The 27,845-nt window shown below is 39.5% G+C and overlaps 1 protein-coding gene across 1 annotated transcript in view; it reads right to left on the bottom strand.

Annotated features, from left to right (window-relative positions):
• LOC135978161 (cilia- and flagella-associated protein 47-like) overlaps window positions 1–27,845 on the bottom strand; it is a 387,250-nt gene that overhangs the window by 310,845 nt on the left and 48,560 nt on the right. The window contains exons 5-7 of the mRNA XM_065579202.1: window positions 16,547–16,743; window positions 13,859–14,002; window positions 10,767–10,940 (exon numbers count right to left, since the gene is read on the bottom strand). Coding sequence (XP_065435274.1) covers window positions 10,767–10,940; window positions 13,859–14,002; window positions 16,547–16,743 — 515 coding nt within the window. The remainder of the gene's footprint in view (window positions 1–10,766; window positions 10,941–13,858; window positions 14,003–16,546; window positions 16,744–27,845) is intronic.

Below are 27,845 nucleotides of genomic sequence, written 5' to 3'. Positions count from 1 at the left end.
CACAATTCAAGAAGGATATTGATAAATTGGAGAGGGTTCATAGAAGAGCAATGAGATTGATTAAAGGATTTGAAAACATGCCTTATAGTGATAGACTCAAGGAGCTCAATCTATCTTAACAAAGAGAAGGTTAAGGTGTGACTTGATTACAGTCTCTAAGTACCTACATGAGGAACAAATATTTAATAATGGGCTCTTCAAACTAGTAAAGAAAAGAGTAACACGATCCAATGGCTGGAAGTTGAAGCTAGACAAATTCAGACTGAAAATAAAGCATAATTTTTTAACAGTGAGAATAATTGACCATTGGAGCATTTACCATGGGTTGTGGTGGATTCTCCATCACTAACAATTTTTAAATCAAGATTGGATGTTTTTCTAAAAGATATGTTCCAGGAATTATTTTAGGGAACTTTTATGGCCTGTGTCATACAGGAGGTCAGTCTACATGATCGCAACCGTCCCTTTTGGCCTTAGAATTTATGAATATACATGTATATTTGAAAGAGAAACTGAACTGAGTACTGGAAATGTAACTTTTTAAAAAAATTGCTGGTTATGTATTAATTTTAGAGTGTTTTCTGAAATGAATAACATTTTGCATGTGTGATCTGATAACTGACCACTTATCTGTACTGATTTACGTGTTCCTTTATGTTCTTTCAGAGTGTTTATTTTAATGACATCTGATCTGAATGGTACTGGAAAATTAATTTAGCATCTTATTTTTACTACAAGAGCAAGCCACAAATTGTAGCTAAATTTACTATAAAAGGTGTGGTTAGAAGCAACTATTCACACATCAGTGTATTTTTACCCTACAGAAAATGGTTTTATGTAAAAATTTAAAAAACGGTAGAGATTGTTGTCATGAGACCAAATGATTAAATTATTTAATACTACTTTACACTTCTATTGCAATCTGATGATATGAATCTAATTTTGCAACCACTACAATCCACTTATGTTGAAATCTCTAACCTTGTATTAATTCAGTATCAGATAAGAAACTGCTCTGTGCCCAGCACTACACGTGTACACAATGCTTTATGAATTCTGTTGTAGAAAAGTGTTATATATGGGGTAATCACAGGAATTCCTTTTATTGCAGTATTTCCTAGTAAAGGCTTCAGAGAGATTCCCTTAGCAGAATTTCCCTGCAGGGGTTCACTTTCAGACACACACTCTCTCCATCCCTTTTCATCTCCACCCCCAAAACCAGAAACCTTTTTGAGTTTTTGATTAAGTGCCAAATCTCATCTTGCTGTTATTAATTCAGGTTCAAAAAAGAACCAGCTGCTTCTCCTCAAGTCTTGTCTACACTACAGTTTTGTTGACAAAAGTCAGTTATTGTCGACAAAAAAGTGGAGGTATACACATTGAAATGCTTCTCCTGCCAATGTAACGCCCCTGCTACGCCGACATAATAAAACCATCTCAACAAGAGGTGTAGGGCTTATATTGGAGTTGCTAAGGTAAAGCAGTGTCTGTGTAGACAAATTAGCATCTGTTAGAAGACAGGATACTGGGCTAGATGGACCTTTAGTCTGACCCAGTATGGCCATTCTTATGTTAAAGCTGCCCGGTTCCCGGTGGGGAGCGGGAGGGAAGCCCCAGAGGGGAACAGGGAGGTGAAAAGCCCCAGGTGGCTTCCCCTCTGCTCCTGATGGGGAACAGGGAGCCGGGGGGGGTGGGGGGGGCGGGGGCAGCCCGCCAGGAGCCCGAGAGCCTGTATGGCAGCTGGGCTTCTGGTAGGGAACTACCAGCAAAGCTGAGAGACCAGGCTCTCAGCTCCCCACACTGCCCCTCTTAGGTCAGTGGAAGCGCTACTGGTGAGAACATATGCCACCGATCCAAGCAGGGTAGTGTGGACATCAGCCACTGCAGTAATTAATGCAGTGTCTGTAAGTCGATCTAACATAGGTTGATTTATCTTTGTAGTGTAGACATAGTCTCAGCTTTACATAGATGATGGGATGACTCCTGTTCACACACATTTTAGGAGCTTCAGTCCATAGGACTAGTCCAGTGGTTCCCAAACTTTAACAACCGGTGAACCCCTTTCACTAAAATGTCAAGTCTCATGAACCCCCTCGTAAAAATGAATATTTCCAGGGATTTTCTCCTTTACCTGAATATAAATTATAAAAGCAGTGATCTTGGAAATATAAAATTTGTTTTTATGACATGCTTATTACATACTATTATTAATTACTTATCATTACAGTATTTTTATTACATTATGAAAATGGCAACACTGTTCCAAGATCTCACTTTTGTAGCTTGTATCACTTTAAATAAGCCTGTTATAAGACAAGGCTCCTATGTTTCATCAAGGAGTACCAGATGTGAAACAGCATGAAGTATTTAAGAAGCCAACTCAAAGAGTTCTTCCTACACAAGCATTCGGGTCTTGAGCAGTCCAGGCAAACAACGCACATTACAACAAAGCCTAAACTTGTTCATAATAATTTTAAAAACAATACTAGCTGCCTATTTAATTTTAAAAACAGCAAAAAATATCCACCCCCCTTTCCATTTCTTATAAAGAGTCTTGAAGTTTAAATGTCTTCAGTGTGATAGATATGCTTGCTTTGATCTGCTTAGCTGGCAGTCCAGGGGCTCCAGCCTGCTGGCCCCTGGCCCCGTGCTGCCCGGGGTCCCTAGTGACAGCTCTGTCCGCCATTAGGGATTTTTTTCCCCAAAAACCCCCCAGTAACATTTCATGAACCTCCAGAGGTTCACGAACCCCAGTTTGGGAACCACTGGACTAGTCAAATCCAACAAGGTGGACAGGGATTATCTCTAGTGATAAAACTGGGATAGAAACTACCATCTTCACAGAAGCATACCCTGGAATCTCAAAAGACCTGCACATTCTATTACATAGCCATACATTTAATCTTCAGTTTGGACTGAGGTAAGAAACTGAGGTCTGTGAAGCCTACACCTTTGAAGAGTAGACTATTTCTCGCTGTGAACTATTTTCTATAGATCCACACCAGACTAGTTGCTTCTGAGTTAGAAGCTGTGTGTCTAGGAAGGAAGGAAGGAATAGGTGAGGGAACACACCATCCCTTCTGCATGAATTAAAACAAATCCCAATCAGAGGGGATATAAAGAGAAAGACAGTGTGATTTACATGATTTACTTCTTGTTCAGCCAATTGCTAAAACAAACAAGTTTGTTTACATTAACTGGAGTTAATGCTGCGCCAGATATGCTAAACATTCATATGTCCCTTCATGCTTCGGCCACCATTCCAGAGGACCTGCTTCCATGCTGATGACGCTCGTTAAAAAAAAGCATTAGTAAAATTTGTGCCTGAACTCCTTGGGGGAGAATTGTATGTCTCCTGCTCCATTTTACCTGCATTCTGCCATATATTTCATGTTACAGCAGTCTCAGATGATGAACCAGCATGCTGTTCATTTTAAGAACACTTTCGCTGAAGATTTGACATAACGCAAAGAAGGTACCAATGTGAGATTTCTAAAGAGAGCAACAGCACGCGGCCCAAGGTTTAAGAATCTGAAGTGCCTTCCAAAATCTGGTAGGGATGAGATATTGAGCATGCTTTCAGAAATCTACAGAACCTGAACCACCAAAAAAAGAAAATTAACCTTCTGCTGGTGGCATCTGACTCAGATGATGAAAATAAACATGCGTCGGTCTGCAGTGCTTTGGATTGTTATTGAGCAGAACCCATCATCAGCATGGACGCATGTCCTTTGGAATGTTGGTTGAAGCATGAAGGGCAATATGAATCTTTAGCGCATCTGGCACGTAAATATCTTGCAACACTGGTTACAATAGTGCTATGTGAATGCCTGTTCTCACTTTCAGGTGACATTGTAAACAAGAAGCGGGCAGCATTATCTCCTGAAAATGTAAACACACTTGTTTGTCTGAGCAATTGGCTGAACAAAAAGTAGGACTGAGTGGACTTGTAGGTTCTAAAGTTTTACATTGTTTTATTTTTGAATGCAGTTATTTTTGTACATAATTCTACATTTTTAAGTTCAACTTTCATAATAAAGAGATTGCACTACAGTACTTGTATTAAGTGAACTGAAAAATACTTTATATTTTTACAGTGCAAATATTGTAATCAAAAATAAATATAAGGTGAGCACTGTATACTTTGTATTCTGCATTGTAACTGAAATCAATATATTTGAAAACGTAGAACACATCCAAAAATATTTAAATAAATGGTATTCTATTGTTTTTAACAGTGTGATTAATCAGACGATTAATTTTTTAATCGCTTGACAGCCCTATTTTTCCCCATGTAAGAAATTAAAGAGTTACTTTCAAAGGAAGGGTCCCATTAAAATCCCACAGCAAAAGTATGCAGATCTAATATGTGACCTTTTTCCAGAATCCTGAAGTTCAAATCATGTGAGAGCTTAATCTCTTTATCTCTCAATTTTCAGCATCAGCTGAACTCTAAATGACACAGAAGAGACAAGATGGAGAGAATGTGAGGTTAATATATAATAATTTTAAGACTCTGTGACCTAGCTAGCAAGATAGTCAATGCATAGCCATATTGAGTTACTGGATTGTGTGAAAAGACTGGTTAATTTTAATAGTGGGGAAAGGTGATAAATGAAACAATGACTAAAGAAAAAAACAACATTCTGGGAAAATACTTCAAGGGTCCTTAAGAAAACAATGGGTGGGCTATTAATCAGGAAGTGCCTACCAGCCTGGCTCCATCCAGGTTAAAAGGCTTACTTTTCCAGGTCCGGGGCCTAAGATCAAAAGAACACTAACCGTTAAAAAATAACTGCCTAAAGAGAAAAGAGGGCCAAGTGGACAGCAGCTGTTTGAGGGGAAATAGAATGAGAGAACCTGAAATAGGTATAAGTAAGAGCCAAATGTGTAGGCTTTTCTAGTTTTAGCCCTTTTCCCTACTTGTCATGTACCACTGGGTGAATAAACAATACATTGGTTTTGAAAACGCTGTTTTGAATCACCTTAATTAGCTACTGGTCATATCTCCCAAAGGGAATTCTCCTGCTGGGACCAAGCACCATTAGAGCCGCAAGACGTGTCCTGGTTGGTAACCAGCAATCCAGTCTAAGAGTGGCTGAATTGTGGGTTCCTCCTTTAAGTAGGATAATCCTGGCAGGTTACCTGCACACACAATGCTGTAAAGGAAGGCAACTTCTGCCCCCTACCCACAAAGGTCACTGCCATTCTGACCATGGGGAAATTTCCATTTCAACCCCACATATGGTGATCAATTAGACCCTGAGCATGTGAGCAAGAACCAACCAGCCAAGTACCTCAGAGAGCGACTGCTTGGTGCCAACTCAGAGCCCTGGGCTCTCCCCATCCAATGTCTCATCTCTAGCCATGGCCATCCCTGATACTTCAGAGGAAGGGGATAAAAAACCCACTCCCAGAATACACTGGGGGGGGGGGGAAATCCTTTCCTGACCCCTGATCCATGAGCTTTGGGAGCATAAGATAAACTGGAAGTGAGCCCCACAGCTGTTCAGCCCTACCTCCTAACATCATAAGTTACTCCATACAATTGCACTCAGAATGTTGTCTCTCTTCAAACTAATTAAGTTGTTTGCCCTCTTCACTGTGGACTTTTAAAGCTACAAATCTAGTGTTTAGTGTCCTTCAAAGTCAATATAAATATGTTAATTGGATGGTAAATCCTATGGTCAGGGCTCTGTGCAGAATTAATAAATATATATAATACAGTAGCACCTGGGGCCATGAATAGCATAAAGGTATTAACTTTGCAAATCAGTTAATGGAGGACTTTCTATTCATAAGGGGTAATGAAGAAGAACATACAAAGAGATTTGTAGGAAGAGCAAGCAAGAAGAAGTAGGAGATTGTCAATACTGGCAGAGTAGAAGGGATAAAAAAAGAAGAGTGTGGATAAATACAAAAGAACAGAACTGTGAAGGTCCTCGATGGCCTGTGAAGAGCTAGTGGGTAGGGAATGAAGAATTCAAACTTCCCTTCCCCAAATCTGAAGTGACTTCTGCCCCTGCCCAAGTTAGCAAGTGGTTAAATAGGAGCTCAGTGCCAAAAGCCTTAATCTCCTTCAAGATACTAAATACCAGGTCCCCATGCCTTTTTGAATACCTAAAGCCCTAAATTACCCATACCCAGATGCCAAAATCATTGTCCTGCAACTTCTACACTGTAGTTACTCATCAATACAAAAATTCGCATCATGCTGAAAGTATAAAATAAACTGAATAACGAAGTAAATAAATGATGGAAAGAACACTATACTGATTAGAGTGGCACATAGGAGTGTGTGTGTGTGCGTGTGTGTGTGTGTGTGTGTGTGTGTGAGCGAGGGGGGCGGGGGACATCACATACTTCTGAACTCCCTCCTGCATAATTTTGATCTACTGTGCTGCATAAAACAAAGACCTGCCTAAGATACATCAGTACTTTTAACAGTGGAAAATACATCACACACTGTATTCAAGTTTAAAATAACTTTAAATAAGAGTTTTTGCATTATCTTTTTTTGTCATTGAAAGCTTTGTAGGTAGGTATGTAATTAAAATACACACCTTTACTTAAGGTGGGATTTTCAAAGGTGCTTGAGTGAGTCAGGCACACAACTCTCACTGAATTTTAATAGGATCTGGGCATTTAACTCACTTCGGTGGCTTTGAAAATCACAACCTTGATTTGGATTGGTGGGTACATAGGTGTTTAAATCATAGATGTAGACTAGAACATGTATTCCTGCTCCAGATATGAATAATATTCTCACCTGTCAAGTGAAGGAAAAACACTCTGTCATTCAAGTTTCAGAAGGAAGAGGATTTGTTTGCCTGACTTAGGGGGGAAAAAGGGAACTTTTATTGAGCTCATTCTACTTAACCCTTGTCCTATCACCTATTTAGGCTGCACAATTCAGAGATACATAGTGATTATTAGGAAGCTGGGGAACATATGAACAATGTAATTAACTTTTTAATTAAATTACATTTCTATTAAATTAATGATTTAATATATCTAATTATGAAAAATGGAACACTGATGCTGATTTACACTCCTCAAGACAAAATTACCTAATTTCTAAGTGCTAACTGGGCAGTAAAATCTTTATGAACGTAGCTGTAAATTATTATGGTTTCCCAACTACTGGTTCATCTCACTATTAAGAACCTCACACTTAACCTGCACTGCATCGTTGTGGAGAATTAACTATATAATTTTTTAGAAATATCATGTGCATCTCAGTTTCCCTATGTGATATTATCTTGCCTAGCTGCATAGAATTAAATCAAAGGTGGAAACCAACAGGAAATGAAACCATGCCAAAGATAAAGTACTATCGGAGAATATCAAGGTTCTTTTGGGAAAACGGGAAAGCCATTAATTGGGTAATACCCCGGGCCTGGCTCCAACTAAACATGCAAAGTTTACTCTTCCCCATCCTGGGCCTAGGAATAAAGGGGATACTACAATCTTAAAGATGCTGGTCTATGTAAGAAAGGGCGGGATGGGGATGAGGGCTGAATGGGCTGTCAACAGCTGCCCAAGAGGGAGAATCTGATACATACAGAGTCACAGATAACATGATGCAGATCAGGGCAGTCTGCTTCTCCAAATCCAGAGACGTAGGTAACTGGGCCAAGGGGTGTCACAGTTCAGTGCAACTACACCAGTATTCCTTGTACAGTAGAACCTCTGACTTTTTATTAATTTTTTTTTTTGGCTCTGCTGCTGCCTGATTGTGTATTTCTGGTTCCAAATGAGGTGTGTGATTAACTGGTCAGTTCGTAACTCTGGTGTTCATAACTTTGAGGTTCTTCTGTATGTGGTCCCCCAAGGGCACTCACTCTAGGTTCCCGGCTCCTCAGCCATCACCTCTCCTGGGCAGAGACCCATGTCTCTCTCCCTGCGGACTGTAGTTTTTCCAGGCTGCACAGTTCTATACTGTGATATCCCCAGCAATACCAGACTGCCAAATACGCCAGCATCTGTGGTTAGCTTTCTTGCCAAAGGCTATGAACAGCTGTAATTGCCAGCAGTTACAATTTACCACACAGCCCTTTATGAAGAAGCACATTTATTCTTAAGGTGAATGAATTGCAGAGAAAATATATTAAAAACAATAGAAGAACCTATGTGCATGCTAAAACCTACCAGAGATCACCCCAGCTCCAACCTTGGACTCTGATAGGCATCAGTCCTTCAAAACCCACAACGGGTTTTTCCCCAGGTTATAAGTTCATAGCTGTCCCAGATTCAGAACAACCCTGAATCGTTCATTCTTTCCTTTATACAGCTTTGCCTTTGATCATGGCCTCATGAAACAGGTGATGCAATAGACAAAGGCCCACTCCTCAGGAAGTAGCTTCAAAGGGCTGGGGTTTTGCATAATCGTAGGTGGGGAATTTGCATTCACCTCCCCTTAGATATTACCCAGGATTCCACTTCATATGTGTTGTTCCAAAAGTTGATTCTTGACTAACGCATTGTTCAATATAGCACTTACATCACATCTCCTCCCTAAAAAGGTTACATACAATATCTGTCCACAATAATACATAAACAATGGACCCCCAAAATATTTAAATTTAATTTAGTATTTTTTTTCAAGGATGTTGTAGGAAAATGCCATATCTGTTACACCACAAGCTTGCATGAAGAGGTTGAAAAGAAAAATGTGGAAGCTCCTAAAGCCCAAGGATTTTATTTCTTATGTTGTTTTGTGTACTGAACAGTGAGTCAAATGAAACCTGAGTATAAGGCAGGTCCCATTCTATGGTATATTATATTGAATAAATGCAAATATTCCTTTAATAATTAAAAACCACACAGATAAAACATGGACTTAAGGAAAATAAATTTACCCTACTATTTAGAAGTAGCATCATGCTGATGTACAGTAGCTACCCAAAATGGTACAGGACACTTTTTCCAGTGATGTCTAATTTTTGGAGCATGATACCATAATGCTATTAACATAATTCTACCCCAGCAATGGTAAAACATTTTCACCTGCACTACAAGCTTTGGTTTGTTCTGCTCCATTGTATCTAATGGTTTCAACCTGGAGAAATCCCATCAACAGAGGATGTCAAAGCAGAAGTGGAGAGTAAATAACTAGTGTTGAAGTGTTTCTCCTGCACTGAAGAATGAAATAAACTTGCTCATCCATTGGCCCAGGTATCATCTTTGTTGATTGTGATAGTATAAATGTACAGTCTAGAGTGGGAAACAGATTGTGTGTGTGCAGAAATGAAATCCTCTTTCATGTATGCAGTATAGCAAGATCCACCTAAACAATGGTAACACTACTGTATACTTAGGGTCCTACACCACAAGAGTGGGAGAGAGACCAAGGAGCTTCTTCTCCCTCTTGCACATATGCACATAGGGCAGACAGAATCTCGGTGCTTCAGCAACTCTTGACCACAATGGGAATGACAATGCAGCCCATGATGATACGTACATCAAGATAGAAGGAAGGGGTTAATGAGGCAGGGGACTATTTGGGGTCTCACTCAACCATATACAGGCCAGTTGCCTGAGGCCAGCACTAGCAAAGCACATGCTAGATTTCCAAAAAACTGTAATAGAAGCTCCCAGGTGAAGTATCCTATTCATTCTGAGAGTCCATTTTCCTGCCTCAACATTCCGCAGATAGAATCCCTCTGCCAAGTGTTGCACACAGGTTGCGCTACAATACCCTCCCCGCATCTCTGCTCACCCCACCCCCAGTTCCACAACCCTTTCTGCTCAGCTTTAAAAGCCACAAAAGAGCTCTTGGTGGTTTTTATTCACTAAGTCCAAATCTTCCCTGAATAGTATTAGAAAACCTTCTCTGTGACTGGGAAGGAAAGAGGTGGTCCTCTGGTCCTGCCCCAAATCCTCAGCCATCTCCTGCCTATTGGCATGCAGGAAGCCACTGGTTCTGCTACTTGGGAGTTCTATATATCCACAAAGGGTACAGGACTTGCCTCTAATAGTGTACAGACAATTTACCATTCTAGACACATTATATGGGGAGAAGATACTATTGCTATGTACATTGCTTACCACCTTGCATTATGAAAGAATCTGGTGAGTTTTTTTAAGGAGCTCTTAGACCTCCATTGTTTAGAGCATGAGGGCAGAATTAGGCTTACATAGGCAACTGTAAATCTGGCATTTCCTTACTTACAAGCACTTGATGATGCAACCTAAATAGCTTTCTTTTAACAAATATAATATTTGTATATTAATAGAAAATGTATATTAAATAATACATATACGCCTAATTGAAGCCAGGGTTAAAATGTCATTTTGGCTAAAACCTAATTTTCTTTGAGTATTCACTGGTTTGGAATACTGGGATTTCTAAGCTCTAGACACAGAACCCCTTTACAAGATACTCATGTTAGCAAGACTTACAAAAATTGCAGTAATTAATTTTACATATGGAAACAGGCTTATCTCAATCCATTTGTAAAGTATACTGAGTGAAAAGAGTGAAAAACAAAAGTATTAAATTATTTAATAGTAAGAAACAATTAAATCTTTCTTCATGAAATGTATAATAAATCATGCACTAGAGTAAAAAGAATTCCTTCCTATGGAAACATCAACTATACTAAAAACAAGCTAAATCCTATTCGATATAGAAACAATTTCTTACTGCCAAACGAAAGTTAATAAGTAGGAACTAAGACAATATTCTTACTATGTTATTTTCACACCATAATTTGCATCCTCTTTGACAAAGATACATGTATTCTAACATTCCACAACTTTACCTTGTATGTCAACTTGTTCTTTGTATAATTGGGCACCATTAGGACCTTCTGAGTAATTTGTCTCACTTGACAGTCTATTACGATATGATCCAGTGCAAGAGGTTTCCTCCCTATTCCCTTAAGGCCAAAGATGTGTTCAGTGCCATCTGTTTCATTTTGTAGAATAAGCTTGCCCTGTGACAAAGGAAAAAAAGAAGACATTTCAGCACTGCGTGAGTCTTGCACGGCTGCCAAACTCCCTTAACCTAATTAATCTTGAGTCCAGGTAGTGAAACAAGCTTTCAGGGAGGTGTTGCCTGTTTACTTTCCAGCATATATGTACACACTTCTGCTGAATTAATGAAGACAAATTTAAGGAAGACTAACTTTTATTTCTAATTTTTCTATATTACAGAGTTAGCAGTATAGTGCCTCATGTATATTGATTACACACTTGTTTACTTCTACTCAGCAAAGAAATATACCTTCCAAGAAAATATTTTCTGAGCCATCACTATTCCTAATTAACGTGAAAAACTGGAAAAGAAAGGTACTTTGTTTCAGCAGTACTCATCCAGCAGAACCCTGTGCAGGAGGTGGCTCTTGGTACTAAACTTTTTTGAGTCGATTTTATTTACCATACATAAGAAAGAGACAACATTAACTTTTTCTTTTATCTATTATATGAATCCTCATACACAATAAATTACAAATAAAATTTGCCTGTGTAGTTTTTGTATCTTGTACTTCAACATTATTGCTGGTTTTCACAGAATAACTTTGCCTAGTAGCTTTGCTCACTGCATTGATCAGAATAATAGAATTCTATTAACATTTTGGGAAACTACAAAATGAGAACTAAGATCATTAATATCCACCCTCAAAACCTATGAATTTTATTCCCTCTTTGAATGATAACTACAGAAACACATTTATGGATGAAACTAAAACAGTGAAATCTTAAAACCATTAAGTAACAAGGCTGAAGCTGACCTGTTTGCAACTCACAATTTTTAGCTGTTTAAATTCTGATCAGATTTAAATCAATGGCCTAGGAAGAAGAAACTTTGCATCTTGCTAAAATTGACTGTCAGTGGAGTTTGGCCCCAAAGGGAATGATTTCATCAGACTGTTTAAAAAAAAATGAAGACACTTCTGAAAACCATCAACTTATTTAATGATACAGTCTGGAAGTCTTGGGACGAATTCCTGTGGTTTATAACTTTAGAAGAAAGAAGAAGAAAACGCAATCAGCATCAGAACTATCTATTGAACTCCAGCATCCACAGCTTTCTTTCATAAGCAAACTCCATTTTGGGGATCCTCATTCAGGTAGGAAAGATAAAGAGCATATACATCAATACTATACTAACAGAGAATTAGAGTTATAAGAGTATTGAGAGAGCAGGGACCTGCTGGGGAAGTCTCCATAATAATGAGGACCTGGGGGGAAATCCCCATTCAAATCAATGACAACGTTCCCATTGACTTAAGTATTAAACGAGTCCAGGCTGGAGAGAAAGGATCTTGCCACAAAACTGACAAAATCTGTCCTCTGGGTGGGAGTATGTAGGTTTTGTGTGGGTGACCTACCTCTGGATATTTTGCTGTGAGACTGAGATTCCAAAGAACTGGTGTTTCATGCCTGACCTGCTGTGTACAGGGATCTACATGTGATACACATCTGCTGAGTATGTGCACACACACTAAATGCTTTATACCTATAGATATATATATTGCATCACATATCCAAATTCTATTCTCATGTACACTGAAGTAACTCCACTGAAGCCATTGAAGTTGTACCAATGTAATAGAGTGAGCTATGGCTATCCACACATACAGATTATATACTCCAAACAAAAACATTGTGCAGTATCTGGGCCTAACAAATAAATAATAAATGATTAATAATATTAGTGTAACATTAAGAATGAGAAACCAAACACTCAAAAGTTAGAAAATATAGAGTTAAGCAGGAATACTCAAGTCTTAAATCTAAGCCTTCATACATATCCTTTAAAATGTGGCTTCTCCTTATATCCTATATTATTTTTCAAATATAATATAAAATTCAAACATAGAAAAAGCTTGTTGAAAATAATTAATAATTGCTAAGGATAAAATATACCCAACTCTAACTCTCATAAAGCAGGAAATATAGAGTACAACCATGCAATCATCTTAATTCTGCTGTCTGTGTAATGACAGTTTTCCCAGGGAATAATTCCATATTCCCTAGTTTAGGTTGTTTTAGCTTAGGTGAGGTTTGTCTTTAGGACTGTTAACGGTTTTAGGAGGGTTTGTATTTTTGTTACTGGATTTGTGAACTACATTATACTGATGTTAGTAAGTAATTTGAATAGGTTATTGTAGTTTGTAGAGAGTAATTATTTTGTGCTAGGCAAAAGAGTGATACTGTAAATTTGTGTTTTTGTATAGCATGGCAAACACCAGAGTAGCTCAGGTAATGCATAGGCAGGCATGTACAAACTGCTTCCTGTTAAAAGTTGAAACAGCCCATACCCTGGTATGTCTCTCATAATATCCAGAATGGCAACTACCATTGGGACAGAGTGCCTGGGAATCCACCCCAATATGAGCAATGACATAACTAGTAATGGAAATTAATGAATGAACTAATATAACATCCATTCCTGTAGAATCCCCATGGCATATATGCGCAATGAGGGATGCTCAATGTTATTAAAGAACCTTAAAACTGGCATTTCCTGAATTTACTGATTACATAAATAAAATAATGTATATTTAAAAAAAGGCTGGAATGCACTGTATATATTTGTAATTAGAATGTTTTCAATTTGTATAGAATACCTAATAATTTTATTAAAATTGGGTGGGCAGAGAGAGACGGTAGGACCACGAGAAAAGAGAAATTGACCATACAAAATATTAGCCTAAGCTCCACTGAAGGCAGTTTATTACAAGTACATCCTCAGGAAAAAGTCTTGCCCTGAATAACCCTGATTCAGAAAACCTCTTAAGCAGATACTTAATGTTAAACACCTGCTTAAGGGGTTTCCTGGAGTGCAGGCACAAGTTTCATGTGTAGCAGCAAACCTTATAAAGGCTGAATGTCTCTTTTCTCTTACCAGAGTGACACACTCAGCAATGGGCTTAAACATGAGAGGATACTGTGTTGTTTCACCTGGACCCACATATATGAGAGGAGGGCCATAAAAACAATGTCCCTCTAGGATTGCTTGAAGTTTCCAGTCCTGATTAGACATATTACTCTGGAAAAAAAAAATAGATGTCATCCAAATGGTACATTTAAAGTTACAACCTACATTTACCTGCAATTACAGCTACATTTAACTTTCTATCCATTAATTCTTAGAATGGACACCAAATCAGACCATAATCTTTATTTTTTCAAAAGTGCCAACTCAGAGCAGAGTTTAGGAAAATAAAGATTATATTTTTAAAAGTTTGAATGTATTCAACCAAAAGTTCAATAATACTGGTACTGTGGATACTAGTAGGAATGCTCTAAAAATTCATGTTTTACATACTCATACCATAAAAGAAGTTTGATTGTACTTATAATAATGGGCTCAATCTAACCAAAAATGTGCATAGCCATATGCACACAGATACTGAATCTGCTGAACACTAAACTATTTAGTAGAAAGACTGTCCTGTGGCAGAACCCAAAGTATGAAAGAAAAAACCAACAGTTGTGTGTTGACAAGTTGGAGGCTCAATGGGAGATGAAGAGTTCATGCGAATTTCTCTCTCATGCTCCACAACATCAGAATCTCATCCTCTTTAAAACCAGCACACCCCTTATCCAGCAACACACAAAGGTAACTCCAGTTCTAGGAGCAGCGCCAATAGACAGGCTGAGCAGGTCAATATCCATTATCTTATTTATTCTTTAAAAAGGAAAATAAAATGAGCAGAAATAAAGATCCCAATCATTTCAGAACAACCTCCTTGGTTACTTTAAGTGTTTCACTGTACTTTCACAATACTATCCTTCTCCAGACAAGCTACTGATCTCACGTCTGATCATGGATCCCTCCCCTCTTCTTGTCCCATCAGATCTCAGTGTGACTTTTTCTATACTATCACTCTCTATTCTTCCTGACCACCTCACACAAAATATGGTATGTGCAGCACTCTCAACTCCTGGTGCAAACCTTAGGTAACATTTTTACTTCTAATAGAACCTTTAAGTCTTCCTCTTGTTGTTTTATGCCACATCATTTTCTCTCTTTAGCTTTTAATTTGAGACAGTCTGCTGATGGCCTAAAAAGCTTGATAATGACTTCTTTGAAGAAGATACCCAACCCTACAGCTCAAAATTCACTCTTTGACTCTCTCTCTCTCTTATATCTTTTTGGACTGTCAGCTTACGCCATAATTGTGCACTATGGGATTTTTTGCATCAGTTTCTGGAGCATCAGGTCCTGGTCATTGCTGGAGATAAATTATTAGATTAGGCCTTGGCTACACTTACCCGCTAGTTCGGTGGCTGGCAATCGAACTTCTGGGTTCGACTTATCGCGTCTAGTCTGGACGCGATAAGTCGAACCCGGAAGTGCTCGCCGTCGACTGCGGTACTCCAGCTCGGCGAGAGGAGTACCGCGGAGTTGACGGGGGAGCCTGCCTGCCGAGTGTGGACCAAGGTAAGTTCGAACTAAGGTACTTCGAACTTCAGCTACGTTATTCATGTAGCTGAAGTTGCGTACCTTAGTTCGAATTAGGGGGTAGTGTAGACCTGGCCTTAGATTAATGACTATTCTGATCTACTATGTTAATTTCTGTCCCTCTCTTACATCATAGCTTCTTAGTATTGAATGCTTCAAATATTTAACTTTTGAATACGCTTTTCTAATGTATCTATATTACATATTATTAGGGCTGCGTGTCTGTCATGGAGGTTGCAGAAGTCACGGATTTCATGATTTTCAGTGACCTCCGTGACTTCTGCAGCGGCAGGTGGGGCTCACACCAGGGCCAGCCACAATGGCCACCGCTGGAGTGGCTCTGCAGCCAATCAATCAGGCAGCACCGCAGCCAGCCTTACCAGCCGCTGCTTGGGTGGCCCCGGGCAACTGGCCCCAGGAACCACCCGAGCAGCGGCCTGTATGGCTGACCCCAAGGACCGCCCGAGCAGTGGCTCCCAGCAGCTGGTGCCACTTGCCACGCCCCCCTCCCAGCAGTGGCCCCCCAGGTTGCCACCACCAGTAGCGCGTCCTCCCCAGGATTTAGTCAGGGGTATTTATAGTATAAGTCATGGACAGGTCACAGACTGTGAATTTTTACTAAAAATACCCATGACTAAATCGTAGCCTTACATATTATTTATAACCTCACATGTCTCTTAAATAATTATTTTTTAAAAACAACTTCTTTTTTGTGGAGCAAAATACATTAATACGATCTGTACAATATTTAATTCTGCTATCCTGCACCTTAATTCAGATTTCTGATTTCCTTCCACTGCCAGAAATCTTACATTTAGTATTCATACTACTCATACCAACCTTTTCCCCCCTACTTGCAATGTCCTGTATGTTAATAAGTGTCAGTCTCAGAAGAAAAATCATTAGGAATAACAGACTAAATAGTTATTGAGGCGGGCAGAAAACAATCTGTAACTCTTTTATGTTTTATGTTTACATACCATTTAGACTTTGGGCAGCAAGATAACATCGGTATTTCAGTACTTTTGTGGTTGCTATGGTACATGGATGTTAATTTTAATTTAAAAGGATGAATCCAATAATCTGGAATCTTGATTTAACCTTCTAATTGCAAAATGGACTTACTACTGGTATGTCCTGAATCACAGCCTGATAGGCTGGTGTTACAAATTCAAGCTCAGCCTCAGCGCTGTCTGTATTCACCACACACTCAATCAAGTAGACCCGAATATCATAGAAAGATTGCAGCAGAATCTGGCAGGGATAGCAACCAGGATATCGTGGAGTAAACTTTATAGGAAGTTCAACTGCTGTATCTTTATCTAAAACAAAACAAAACAAAAAAGTATAATTATGTAAAGTGTTCCAAAAATATTTAACACACAAACATCTGGAGAGACATATGCAGTCTGTATAAAGAGATTCTTTCTACAGTACAAACATAACACAAGTAACTCTGGAATCACAGAAGTCTTTTCATTTATACATAGTCAAAATTAATTTTGCTAGAGAGAAACTTTTGAATATATTTACCCTTCCAAATAACATTATTTTGTATAATTTTTTGTTCTGCATAGAGAAAATATATTAAAAGATTTACTTATTACATTTAGAAAAGTTTATTGCATATGAATCTTTTCACAGATACTATATACATAGTGACTACGACTTAAAAACATTTGTCAACAATTATCATGCAGCAGTATCTGACACAGACTCAGACTTTAAAGCAGAAGTGACCATCATGATCATCTTATCTGACACACAGCAGGCCACAGAACCTCGCCCAGCCACTCCTGTAATAGACCCATCACCTCTGGCTGAGTTACTGAAGTCCTCAAATCATGGTTTAAAACTTCAAGTTACAAAGAATCCACCAGTTACATTAGTTTAAACCTTCAAGTGACTCATGCCCCATGCTGCAGAGGAAGGCAAAAAAACGCTATGGTCTCTGCCAATCTGAACCAGGGGAAAATTCCTTCCCGATCCCAAATATGGTGATCAGTTAGACCGTGAGCATGTGGGCAAGACCCTCCAGCCAGACACCTGGGAAAGAATTCTCTGGAGTAACTCAGAGCCCTCCCCATCTAGTGTCCCATCAGCGGCCCTTGGAGATATTTACTACTAGCAGTTGCAGACTGGCTACATGCCATTGTAGGGAGTTTCATCATATCATCCCCCGCATAAACTTATTAAGATCAGTGTTAAAGCCAGTCGGGACGTAACTCAGTATAGAAAATAATTATAATATTGCAGATACCATTGACCCTAACGCTCCCCCTGCGATCTACACATCTCTCTTTCTGTGATCCAGGGCAAAGGGTCAGCCACCTCCATGAACTCTGGAGAGGGCCCAGTGCAGAAAAGGAGGGGAAGACATGTGAGGCAAGATAGTGGCTGTGAGCAGAAAGAGGTATGGTTATTCCCAGGAGCAGCCCCCCACAAGCCCTTCAGGGAATTCACAAAAAGTGAATGCAGCTTGCAGCGACAATAACTTCTCTGTGGTTCCCCTTTATACTGAAGAACCCCACTTCAGGAGGACTTCCAAGGGTAGATACCAATGCAGAAAGACCGACATGGAATGTAGAGCAGTGCAGAGGCATAGAACTTCCATACAGCTGGAACTGAGATCCACAGGGTTTGAGGACACCACCACCCAGTTTGTTCCACAAGCAGGGCCAGCTCCAGGCACCAGCTTCTTAAGCAGGTACTTGGGGCGGCCGCTCCGGAGAGGGGCGGCAGGTCCAGGTATTCGGCAGCAATTCGGCGGACGGTCCCTCACTCCGCCTGGGAGCGAAGGACCTCCCGCCGAATTGCTGCCGCAGATCGTGATCGCGGCTTTTTGTTTGTTTGTTTGTTTGTTTTGTTTTGGCTGCTTGGGGCGGCCAAAACCCTGGAGCCGGCCCTGTCCACAAGGGAGGACACATCCCACCTACCTCAACTAAGAGCTTGGAAAATAACTCTTACAATGTTTTCCTCCTCCACTCTCCCCTCCACTGGGTTATTTTGTGGAAAGGAGGCAATCAGGCTCAAAGTGTGACATTATTTTCAAATGATATTTTAATGGCAACTATTGTGTTTTAAAAATGCAATCAATCTTCATTTACAATGCTGCTCTCTTTCACAAATTATATTGCCCACTTATTCAAATCTCACATTTCTGAAAATTGAACAGCAAACCAATACTTCCCTGTTGCTTTACTGCGTTCCAAAAAGTTGATACTTCTCTTCTCTGTACCCTCCATTATTTCATAAAAATAGCTCAAGTTCAAAGGATGAATAATATAGCATTACATTACGAGCCTTTCAACATTACTAGGCTATCAAAAAGATTATAAATTGCACCTCAGGTTCAACCTTCTCTGAAATAAATTAGCTTGTTCCCTCATAAAGACAAGATTAATGACCTGCTAATTTATGAATTATTACCCTTTTTCTGTTTTGTCACTAAGTTATTATCCCCAGTAGCTATCTTCCGCAAAAATGTCCCAGGTTTGTCAGTTATGCAAGTAATAAAACTCCCTTCCTTATACCTGATTCATAAATATATTTCCTGCAAATTTGACTGTAACCCTATCTGATCAGTCAATTTGTGGGAGTACACAAAGGAAATCCAAACCAATCTACATATCTAAATCATTAGTGATATATTTTAAGTACCTGCAGTACTTCAAGGTAAGATGGAATGTCTATCCTCACATAGTCCAGTTATTGTCAATATACTGTAGTGTATTTTGTATGAATTGGAAGCTCCAAAATGTTTTGTAGCAATAAGAGGAAATTTAAAATGTTATGTAGAAGCTTATTATTGGGGTAAATACTGCTCCCCCTGTTGCACCCCTATGGTCATTTAGAGTCCACTCCTGACTAACCAGAACAATTCAGTTCTATTACACAGTGGGGAGGGCAGTTTATCACCATCATCCATAAGGTTCTATAGCCCCCCATGTACCATTGATATGTGCTGCAACAGCAACGGGGGATAAATTCCTTCCTTCATAAGCCCTATGGAAATGCATTCTGCTAACACAGGCTGTGAGCTGGGAAGATTATTTCCTATTATTTTTAGTCAGGACACTCAAGTGTTTCACAAGATACTGAAGCCCAACAATATTAGTCAGGATAAAATCTATCAAATTATTAACTAAAATTATTCATTTTAAATGTTAATTTAAATATAGAGGTGCATGAGTAGCCAATCACTAGACCAATGGTCCCCAAACTTTTTTGTTCACGTCTCCCCCTTACCTGGTCCGCGCCCCTCCAAGAGCCACAGTCAGGAGCCGGGGCTGGGAGCAGGGCCACAATTTGGAGTGGGGCCAGCGCTGCCACTGGGGCCTCAGCCAGGAGCGGGGTCGCAGTCAGAGCCAGGGGCTGCGGCAGGGTGCAGGCCCGCAGTCAGGACCAGGAGCCAGGGGCCACGGTCAGTAGCAGAGCTGTGTCCAGGAGTGGGGATGGGAGCCGGTGGCCGAGGCTGGGGTCGGGGATGGGGCTGAGGCCAGAGTGGAGCTGGGAGCAGAGCAGGGCTGGGTGGTGCTCCCTCCCTGTCGGCCATGGGGGCTGGCCTGGGCCCTGCCACCCTTCCCCCCGAACGTTCCTCTGCACCCTCCCAGGGAGGCATGCCCCATAGTTTGGGGACCACTGCACTAGACCCATCTATGGTTGCTGCATTTTGTATACCCTAAAGGTAAAATACATGCCTTATGGACATTATATTTATTTTTTATAAAAATAAATCTCTCCTCAATATTTATAATATTTGGTTTGGGCAGTGCTTTATAAAATATTCATTCCACATGCATAAAGCAGATATTTAAGTTCAGGAATAGGTAATCTGAATAACTATGATCAATGAAAGGGAAAGCAAGGAAATGTGTAATGTTTATATCATATGGTCAGGTACTTTACTCTCTAGAAAATGATATAAGTGAGATTGAATCAAGTCAAGTCAAATAAATTACAACAAATACTTTTTAAAAATCTTCCGAGATATATGAAGGTTGTTCTCTTCTTCAGAATGCTACTTTTAATGCATACAGTAAGGTAATCAGGATTTAAGATTTTCTCAAACCAAAATGTTTTTCTTCTTTTTCTGTCTCTCGCATTACAGTAAGCACAAAGGCCTTTGCAAAGAATTAATTCACAGACTTGCTGAAAATCATCCACAGGGTCGCAACAGCGGCAACCAGGGCAGCAGTTGAGAGCACATGTAGGAAAGTGGGAATGGTGGGCAACAGCCAGGCCAACTGCTCACAGCAGGACCTGCACCATGATTCCCTGGAGGTGAATGATGGCCCCAAGCTTCTCCCTGGACCCAATGAGAAGCAGAAAACACCAGCAATAGTGGGTGTGATTTCTCCAGGTGGGGATTTTTCCTTTGGAGAGACCGTGTGCATGGGTTGTGGGAGGTAGGATAGCAGGATGCTCTGGGAGCTCCCCAATCCCTGATGGCTGGGAGAAGACAGAAAAGAACAGGGTAGAAGAGATGGGGATTTTCCCCTGTAGTTTGGGGGCCCAAATGGAAAACCCTGACTAAATTTGAAATTTGTAGCACTCTCCCCACACAAAAAAGGTTTAACACGTTTTTTTATGAAGGGACTAGCTCCCCAGAGTGATTTTAGGGGGGGATGTGGTATTCTTCACTGCTAACTTTGAGAATTATAGATGTTTTTGTAAACCAAGTCAAATTGCCTTCACCAATTTCTTGAAAAAGTCGAAGTAAGGACTCTCCTTTAACATGTGTATAATTACACATGGATTTAATCATATATTGATTTCATATTGGCAAATTTACTTTAAATATGTTCTCTGTGTGTTTTTCTGTCTATATGTATATTTTATGACCCACTTGCACATTGTAATTTCTAAAAAAATAAAATAGCTTATTTCAACATCATGTTTTACAGCCATAAAATATGGATAAAGGGCATTTTCATTTTATCTAGATATAATTTTACAAGATGCATAATGCCCTCAAGAATGTACAGAATGTATTGCACAGATTCTGCAATTTTGGAACAGCAACTTTTGAAACCTTCACATTTGGGGATGATTACATCTAAATGGTTAACTCCAAATGTGTTTCATTAGAGCTGCTGGGAGCACAGGGCCAACTACTGGACAGCTGATTGGTGGCTAGACCCAGGGCTACCAGAGCAGCAGCTCCAGCCAGCCCCGGGGGTGCTGAGCACCCGCATTTTTCTCCCTCGGTGCTTGAGCCCCTTAGCACCCACAGGGGAAGGGATGTCAGGCTGCACCTCCATGGCATGATTCCAGATAAGGGACTGGTAATTTGCTTGCTTGGTATGTTGTGGAAGACTATCATAAATTGAGGGGAAGTCCTGTTTCTAGGCTTGCTTGAGACAGAAAAGCTTATATTGCACACGATTTAATGCACTGAGTTAGCTGTTGGATCATAGAAAAGGGTTATCAGAATTTCTACTAATTTCAACTGTGCACGAGGTATATTCACCATAATGCGAAAATTGCAAGGCTTCTAAATTTGTATGGATTCTTCCTGACATACTTCCAGGGCTTTAGTTTGTCAATCCTTGCCAGACTTCCAGCTGAGTCACACCCAGTCAGTGTGTATACTGCTGTCAACATTCTGCAGTTGTTGGCCAAGTTCATTTGCCGTGGCATGGGTTGGTATAAACCTGGCTTTCTTTCACTTCAGGATTAACAACAGCAATGTTGATTTTTTTTATTTGGGGGGGGGGGGCGCGAGGGAAAGAGAATTCAAGACTTTGTTCCAGGAGCCAGCAAGGAGCTCAGTGGGTTACAGTAAAACATCTGACACTTCAGTTCTTAACCATTTGTAGATTATTCCAAAGACATCTAGAATCAAGGGGATACACTTAACTTCAAGTTAAGGAGGGCCTTCCCAGAATTCAGCTCATTCTAGAGAGCAGGTTAAAGGTTTATAGGGTGAGGCTGATGACAGCCATTCCCCAAGTAGCATGGATTACAGAAGAAAGGTTGACCTGCATTTGGACGAGTTATTGTTGGACAGTTTCCCCGATGTGTTACATTAGTAAGGTTGCAGCCTAGTTAAACCACATTCCCAGTGTACTGTCTTTTTTTCTGTGCTATCCAAGATGACACCTTTACAAAGAATAGACCCAGAAATTTAGCTTACAGTTATTAAACATTATCAAACTGTTAGGCCTCAGGGGTAGAGAGAATCTTATGATACGTAATGTGGCCTTGCGCAGTTACTTCACCTCTCTCTCTCTCTCTTCCTATTCATGAGTTGTGAATAATCTTCATCTACAAACTACATTATAGGAGTGCTGTTAGGCTGTTGTCTAGAAACGTGATGGTCCCTCAGTAGTTGTGCCAGAGTACAGCCTTATAAGGTGAAGGCTGGCAGAGGGACAGGGCCCACCTCCTGCACTTTCCCAAACTGCCTGCACAACTCCAACACCTCCTTCACTTCTCCAACCCCCATCTTCTGTAGCTCTGCATCAGAAAAGGTTGTAAGAAACTTAAAGTGTTATGAGCAGCACATGTTAAGGGGGTTGTGTATCAGGAACATCTTGACTAAATAACCAAATGCCTTGCTTTCCTTTGATCACATTCAGATCCATTGTTTAGGAAATGGTAGAATGTGTCATAATTACGTTACCCTAACTACTTACTAGAGCTGTTCATCTTTCTGCTATTTAAATAATGCTAATTTTCTTGACAATGATTCACAAGTAAAATCAGAGTCTACATGTGGACTAAGCCCTTTAAAATATCGGGTCTTAAGTCAGAAACGTTGTCAGGGCAAACCTTCCAAAGGAAACTCCTTCAGAATGCAGACAGAGAACATCTAATGTGCACAACACACATTCTCTGAAAGACAAGGGTGGGGCACAAACTCTCAGAACATGGGTCTTGCTGAGGTTCAACAGCCACAGCACTTTGAGCCACCCAGCAATGGTGATGACAGACTGCCTGCAAACACTCTGGTTTACATAGAGCCCTAGTCTTTCTGCACATGAACCTTTCACTCTCTTTGACTCATCAGTTTTGGTTGACCTGACTTGGGGTTCTAAATTTAACCCTCAATAACTGTGATAAGAATCAGCAAACTTTTTGTTATTTCTCCAACGTTTTAATGTTGACAAGAAGTGACATATTTCTGGAAACTTATTTCAGTCTTTTCCTTTTTAAAAAAAAGGAAGAGATCTTGGAGTCATTGTGGATAGTTCTCTGAAAACATCCACTCAATGTTCAGCGACAATCAAAAAAGCTAACAGAATATTGGGAATCATTAGGAAAGGGATAGATAATAAGACAGAAAATATCCTATTGCCTCTATATAAATCTATGGTACACCCACATCTAGAATATTGCATGCAGATCTGGTTGCCCCATCTCAAAAAAGATATAATGGAATTGGAAAGGTACAGAAAAGGGTAACAAAAATTAGTAGGGACATGGAACGGCTTCCATATGAGGAGAGATTAATAAGACTGGGACTTTTCAGCTTGGAAAAGAGACAACTAAGGGGGGGATATGAGAGAGGTCTATAAAATTATGACTGGTGTGGAGAAAGTAAATAAGGAAATGTTATTTGCTCCTCATAATACAAGAACTAGAGGTCATCAAATGAAATTAATAGGCAGCAGGCTTAAAACAAACAAAAGGAAGTATTTCATCACACAATGTACAGTCAACCTGTGGAACTCTTTGCCAGCGAATGCTGTGAAGGCCAAGACTATAACAGAGTTCAAAAAAGAACTAGATGAGTTCATGGAGGATAGGTCCATCAGTGGCTATTAGCCAGGATGGGCAGGGATGGCATCCCTAACCTCTGTTTGCCAGAAGCTGGGAATGGGCGACAGGGGATGGATCACTTGATGATTACCTGTTCTGTTCACCTTGCATTGGCCACTATCGGAAGATAGGATAGACTGTTGGTCTGACCCAGTATGGCCATTCTGATGTTTTTAAAGTTTGAATTTAGTACTTATGAAACATTGCTGGAATCTTTACTTAGTCCCATGACAAGGATAGGATAGACAAACAGGAGCAATAACAGCTTCGCTACGCTGCCGCAACTATGCCACACTGTGATCTAGTGGGATCACCTCTAAAGGTAGTAGTCTCCAGGTTCAGTCAATCCCTTCTGTACTACGAACAATTGTATCAATGTGATGTGTAGACATAGCTTTCGTTGTAAGCTCCAGACTGTCCATTAAAGGGGCAGTACACCCCACTATACTGGTACTACAATAAAAATATTAAATTGTATCACAAATATTTTGCGAATTTTGCGAATTTTCCACCCAGCATGAGTTTTACCCAATCTAATTACACTAGTAGCAGTGTACACTCTGTTTCTCAACCTGAATATTGACAGAACCTTAATAATAAAGATTAATTAGTGAGCAACACTATCCATTAGTTCTATGCCCTTCTTAATCCTTCGAAACTGACAGTATAAAAAACATTCTGAACACTTTTTTATATGTACAGCCAGTGTCATGACATGCTGAATCTGGTGCGCCATAGAACTAATTGCATGGAAATCAGCATTATTATCTAAATAAATTGTCTACTTTGTTAGTATCATAGCAAAAAAATAAAAAACTTAGTTTTACTCAATGGCCAGCTTTAAAAAACACTGTTCAGTAATTTAGGTTCAAAGTTTGATTTATTCTTCCTTGAAATTATAATTCAATGCAAAAATGATCTTACATTGTTTTATGTCTGACCGTATAAATGTTTGCCCTAATGCAGAAGAATCAACCATCAAGTATGAATTAATTAACAAACCATTTTCAAAGTTCCATTGATAAGACTGATGCTGGTGGTATACAAATAAAGAATTGAACAAAATAGAAGTATGATGATTAGTGCTCACCTAATGATTAGTTAAAAAAGAATGCTAAATGAAAAAGGGCAAACAGCATGAATAATGTTTTAAGCTTTTCTGAGGTTATACCCAATGGAAAGTAACTAAAAAAAGCAACAAAAAAAACCTATTTAAAAAAAGCACTTATGCACACAGAAACCAGGGACTATATTATACAGTTTTGCATTAAAACACATTCAAAATCTGCATGGACTCTTATGGAAATCCTGCTGAGCTGGGCTGAGAAGAGCAATTATATATCCAGCTAATCAAAATATTATCTTTATCTTGCTCATGTGCAAATCTAATTTTAGAACTAAGTAGTGGGAAAGTCTTCAGAAAACCTATTATCTGTTGTTTGCAAATTATTTTCCTTTCTTAAATAAAATGCATTTGTTACTGTATTTATTTTATCAGAGCCATTGATAAAATGTAATTGTTTAATCAGCACCAAAAAAATCACTTGACAAAAGTTTTGGAAGGACATACTTTTTTATCTAAACTGATTTTAAATTCTAAGTGGTACTGAAACTGTTCAGATGATAACTGTGTTACTAACTTGTAATCGGAGCTTTTCAAATTAGCCTTTTCCACAACTTCCATATTTGTGGTGTGTGAGCACTATACCTCAAAAACTCAGGAGCCACTTAGGTATTATAAATTCAAATGGAAGCCAAGAGCTACAGCACTAAGATAGTATATAGCACAATGGTTCTCCCTAAAATTACCTTTCTATTCATTCAGTCTTTCTAATTCTGCCTACAAAGAAATTTGAAAATAAGTGGGTAGCATTCCCAATATATCCAAGAGACTAACTGGGATTTCTCCACTTACACGTGAATAAATTGATTTTCTCCTTCATAAGTTATCCAACACAGATTTCCACTTTTAGGAAACGGGAAAAAAATGAATCTGCAAAGGAAAGAGCTGTTGATTGGAGAAAGTGTTATTGAAGTGGCAATCGCACAAACTATGTATTTGATATCGGTGGGTAGAAGTTAATAATACTTTGAAAATATGTGCACAGCGTTAGAACTTTACAACAAAGTGAAAAAGTGGGTTCTTGAGTTATTGGTCCTAATAGAGTGACAAGAGGAACCTGGGGGTTGACACAAGGCCCCTGAAATTTAAGAAGGAAGAGTAGAGAATTAATACAGAAAATAAAGTCCTCCAAATGTGTCACCATTGTTCTTTTTAGAGGCTCTTAGAATAATCAGATCAAGGAAGAGCTCAGAACTAATACTAAAGAATGCAGTAAACACTTGAGTAGATATCAGCACTGACGGAACCAAATAAGAGTGTTGAGTCTATCATTTATTGCATTGAAACAAATGAATGTAATGCTAGTGATGATAGCTTAAAAGCAAACAATGCCAAAAAACTAGACAAATGCCAGCTAGTAATTTCTGTAGTAAACAAGGTCACAGTTTTCTTCATCTTCCACAGCTTTGGAACTTATGACTGAGGGACAGAAGTGCTCTCTGAACACAAAACAAAATAAAACCTAACCAACTGTTTTAGCATCAGTGTAAGATTTTTACACAAAGACAGAGAAAACTGAATATATTAACTGTAGAAAACATTTATCAGAAGAGAGGTGATAACTCCAAATACTTTTCACAGTATTTCTACAGAAAACTTTTTAATCCATTCACTGGAAAAATAAAATCAAACCTCTTTTATTGGACATTCTTTAAAAATATAACAGCAGGCAGCCTATATTGTCAAATCTTGTCAGGAGAAGCTATAGAACTCTTTTATTAGTTTTTGATACAGAACCTAAATTAGGTATCAAGATGTAATACAATGCCTTTCATTTTAAGAACAATTTTTCAGTGCACTATATTTCAGTGCACAGATGCACTTCCATCTCCTGCTGGACAATTTTAATGCTGAAATAATTCAAAACAAAACATTTTACATCTCTGTAGTTGAAAATGTAAAATGCTTTTTCTTCCATTTGCCTAGTTGGGTTTTTATTTCCAATTTTATAAAAGATGCTAGACAAAGAGACAAAACATTTAATCAGATGCGTGAGTAGAAGTGCAGAGGACTTGGAGCACATTTGACTTAGGTAAGCAAGTCCACCACTGTGCAGGTAGTGAATGAGATGTGTGCTGTGGTGCAGGGCTATTGTGTTTTGGGGGTTATTGTGCATACTGATTGTGCTGTGTGTGGTGGTTGTGTTGATTTGGGTGTAGGGCTTGTAGGCTGGTGGACCTAATCACCAGCCTGGGACAAAAATTCCATGTCTGGTTCCATTTGTACTCTTTTTCCCAGAGCTCAGTTTATTCTTTAAAACACATACAAAGGGAAATATGAAACCACCACCACCAAACCTATAGTCCTGTTCTTAACTGAGGCTGTGGGGCCCTCTGGCAGATATGGGGGGTGGACCTTCCCCAGCCTATTGGTGTCTGTGGGGCCTGCTTGCCCTCTTGCAGCCTTCTGCTGCAGCCCCAGGAGAGTGTATTCCCCATGGAAGTGGTGCGCTCATGTATATACTCCAGCTGGAAGTCAGACCCAGTTATTATCAGCTGTTTAGCTGGATCAGCTGATTCCTAGTACCTGCCTGCT

Source organism: Chrysemys picta, chromosome 1 (genome assembly GCF_011386835.1).
Source record: "Chrysemys picta bellii isolate R12L10 chromosome 1, ASM1138683v2, whole genome shotgun sequence".
NCBI lineage: Eukaryota > Metazoa > Chordata > Testudines > Emydidae > Chrysemys > Chrysemys picta.
This window is presented reverse-complemented; position numbering and strand designations above follow the sequence as displayed.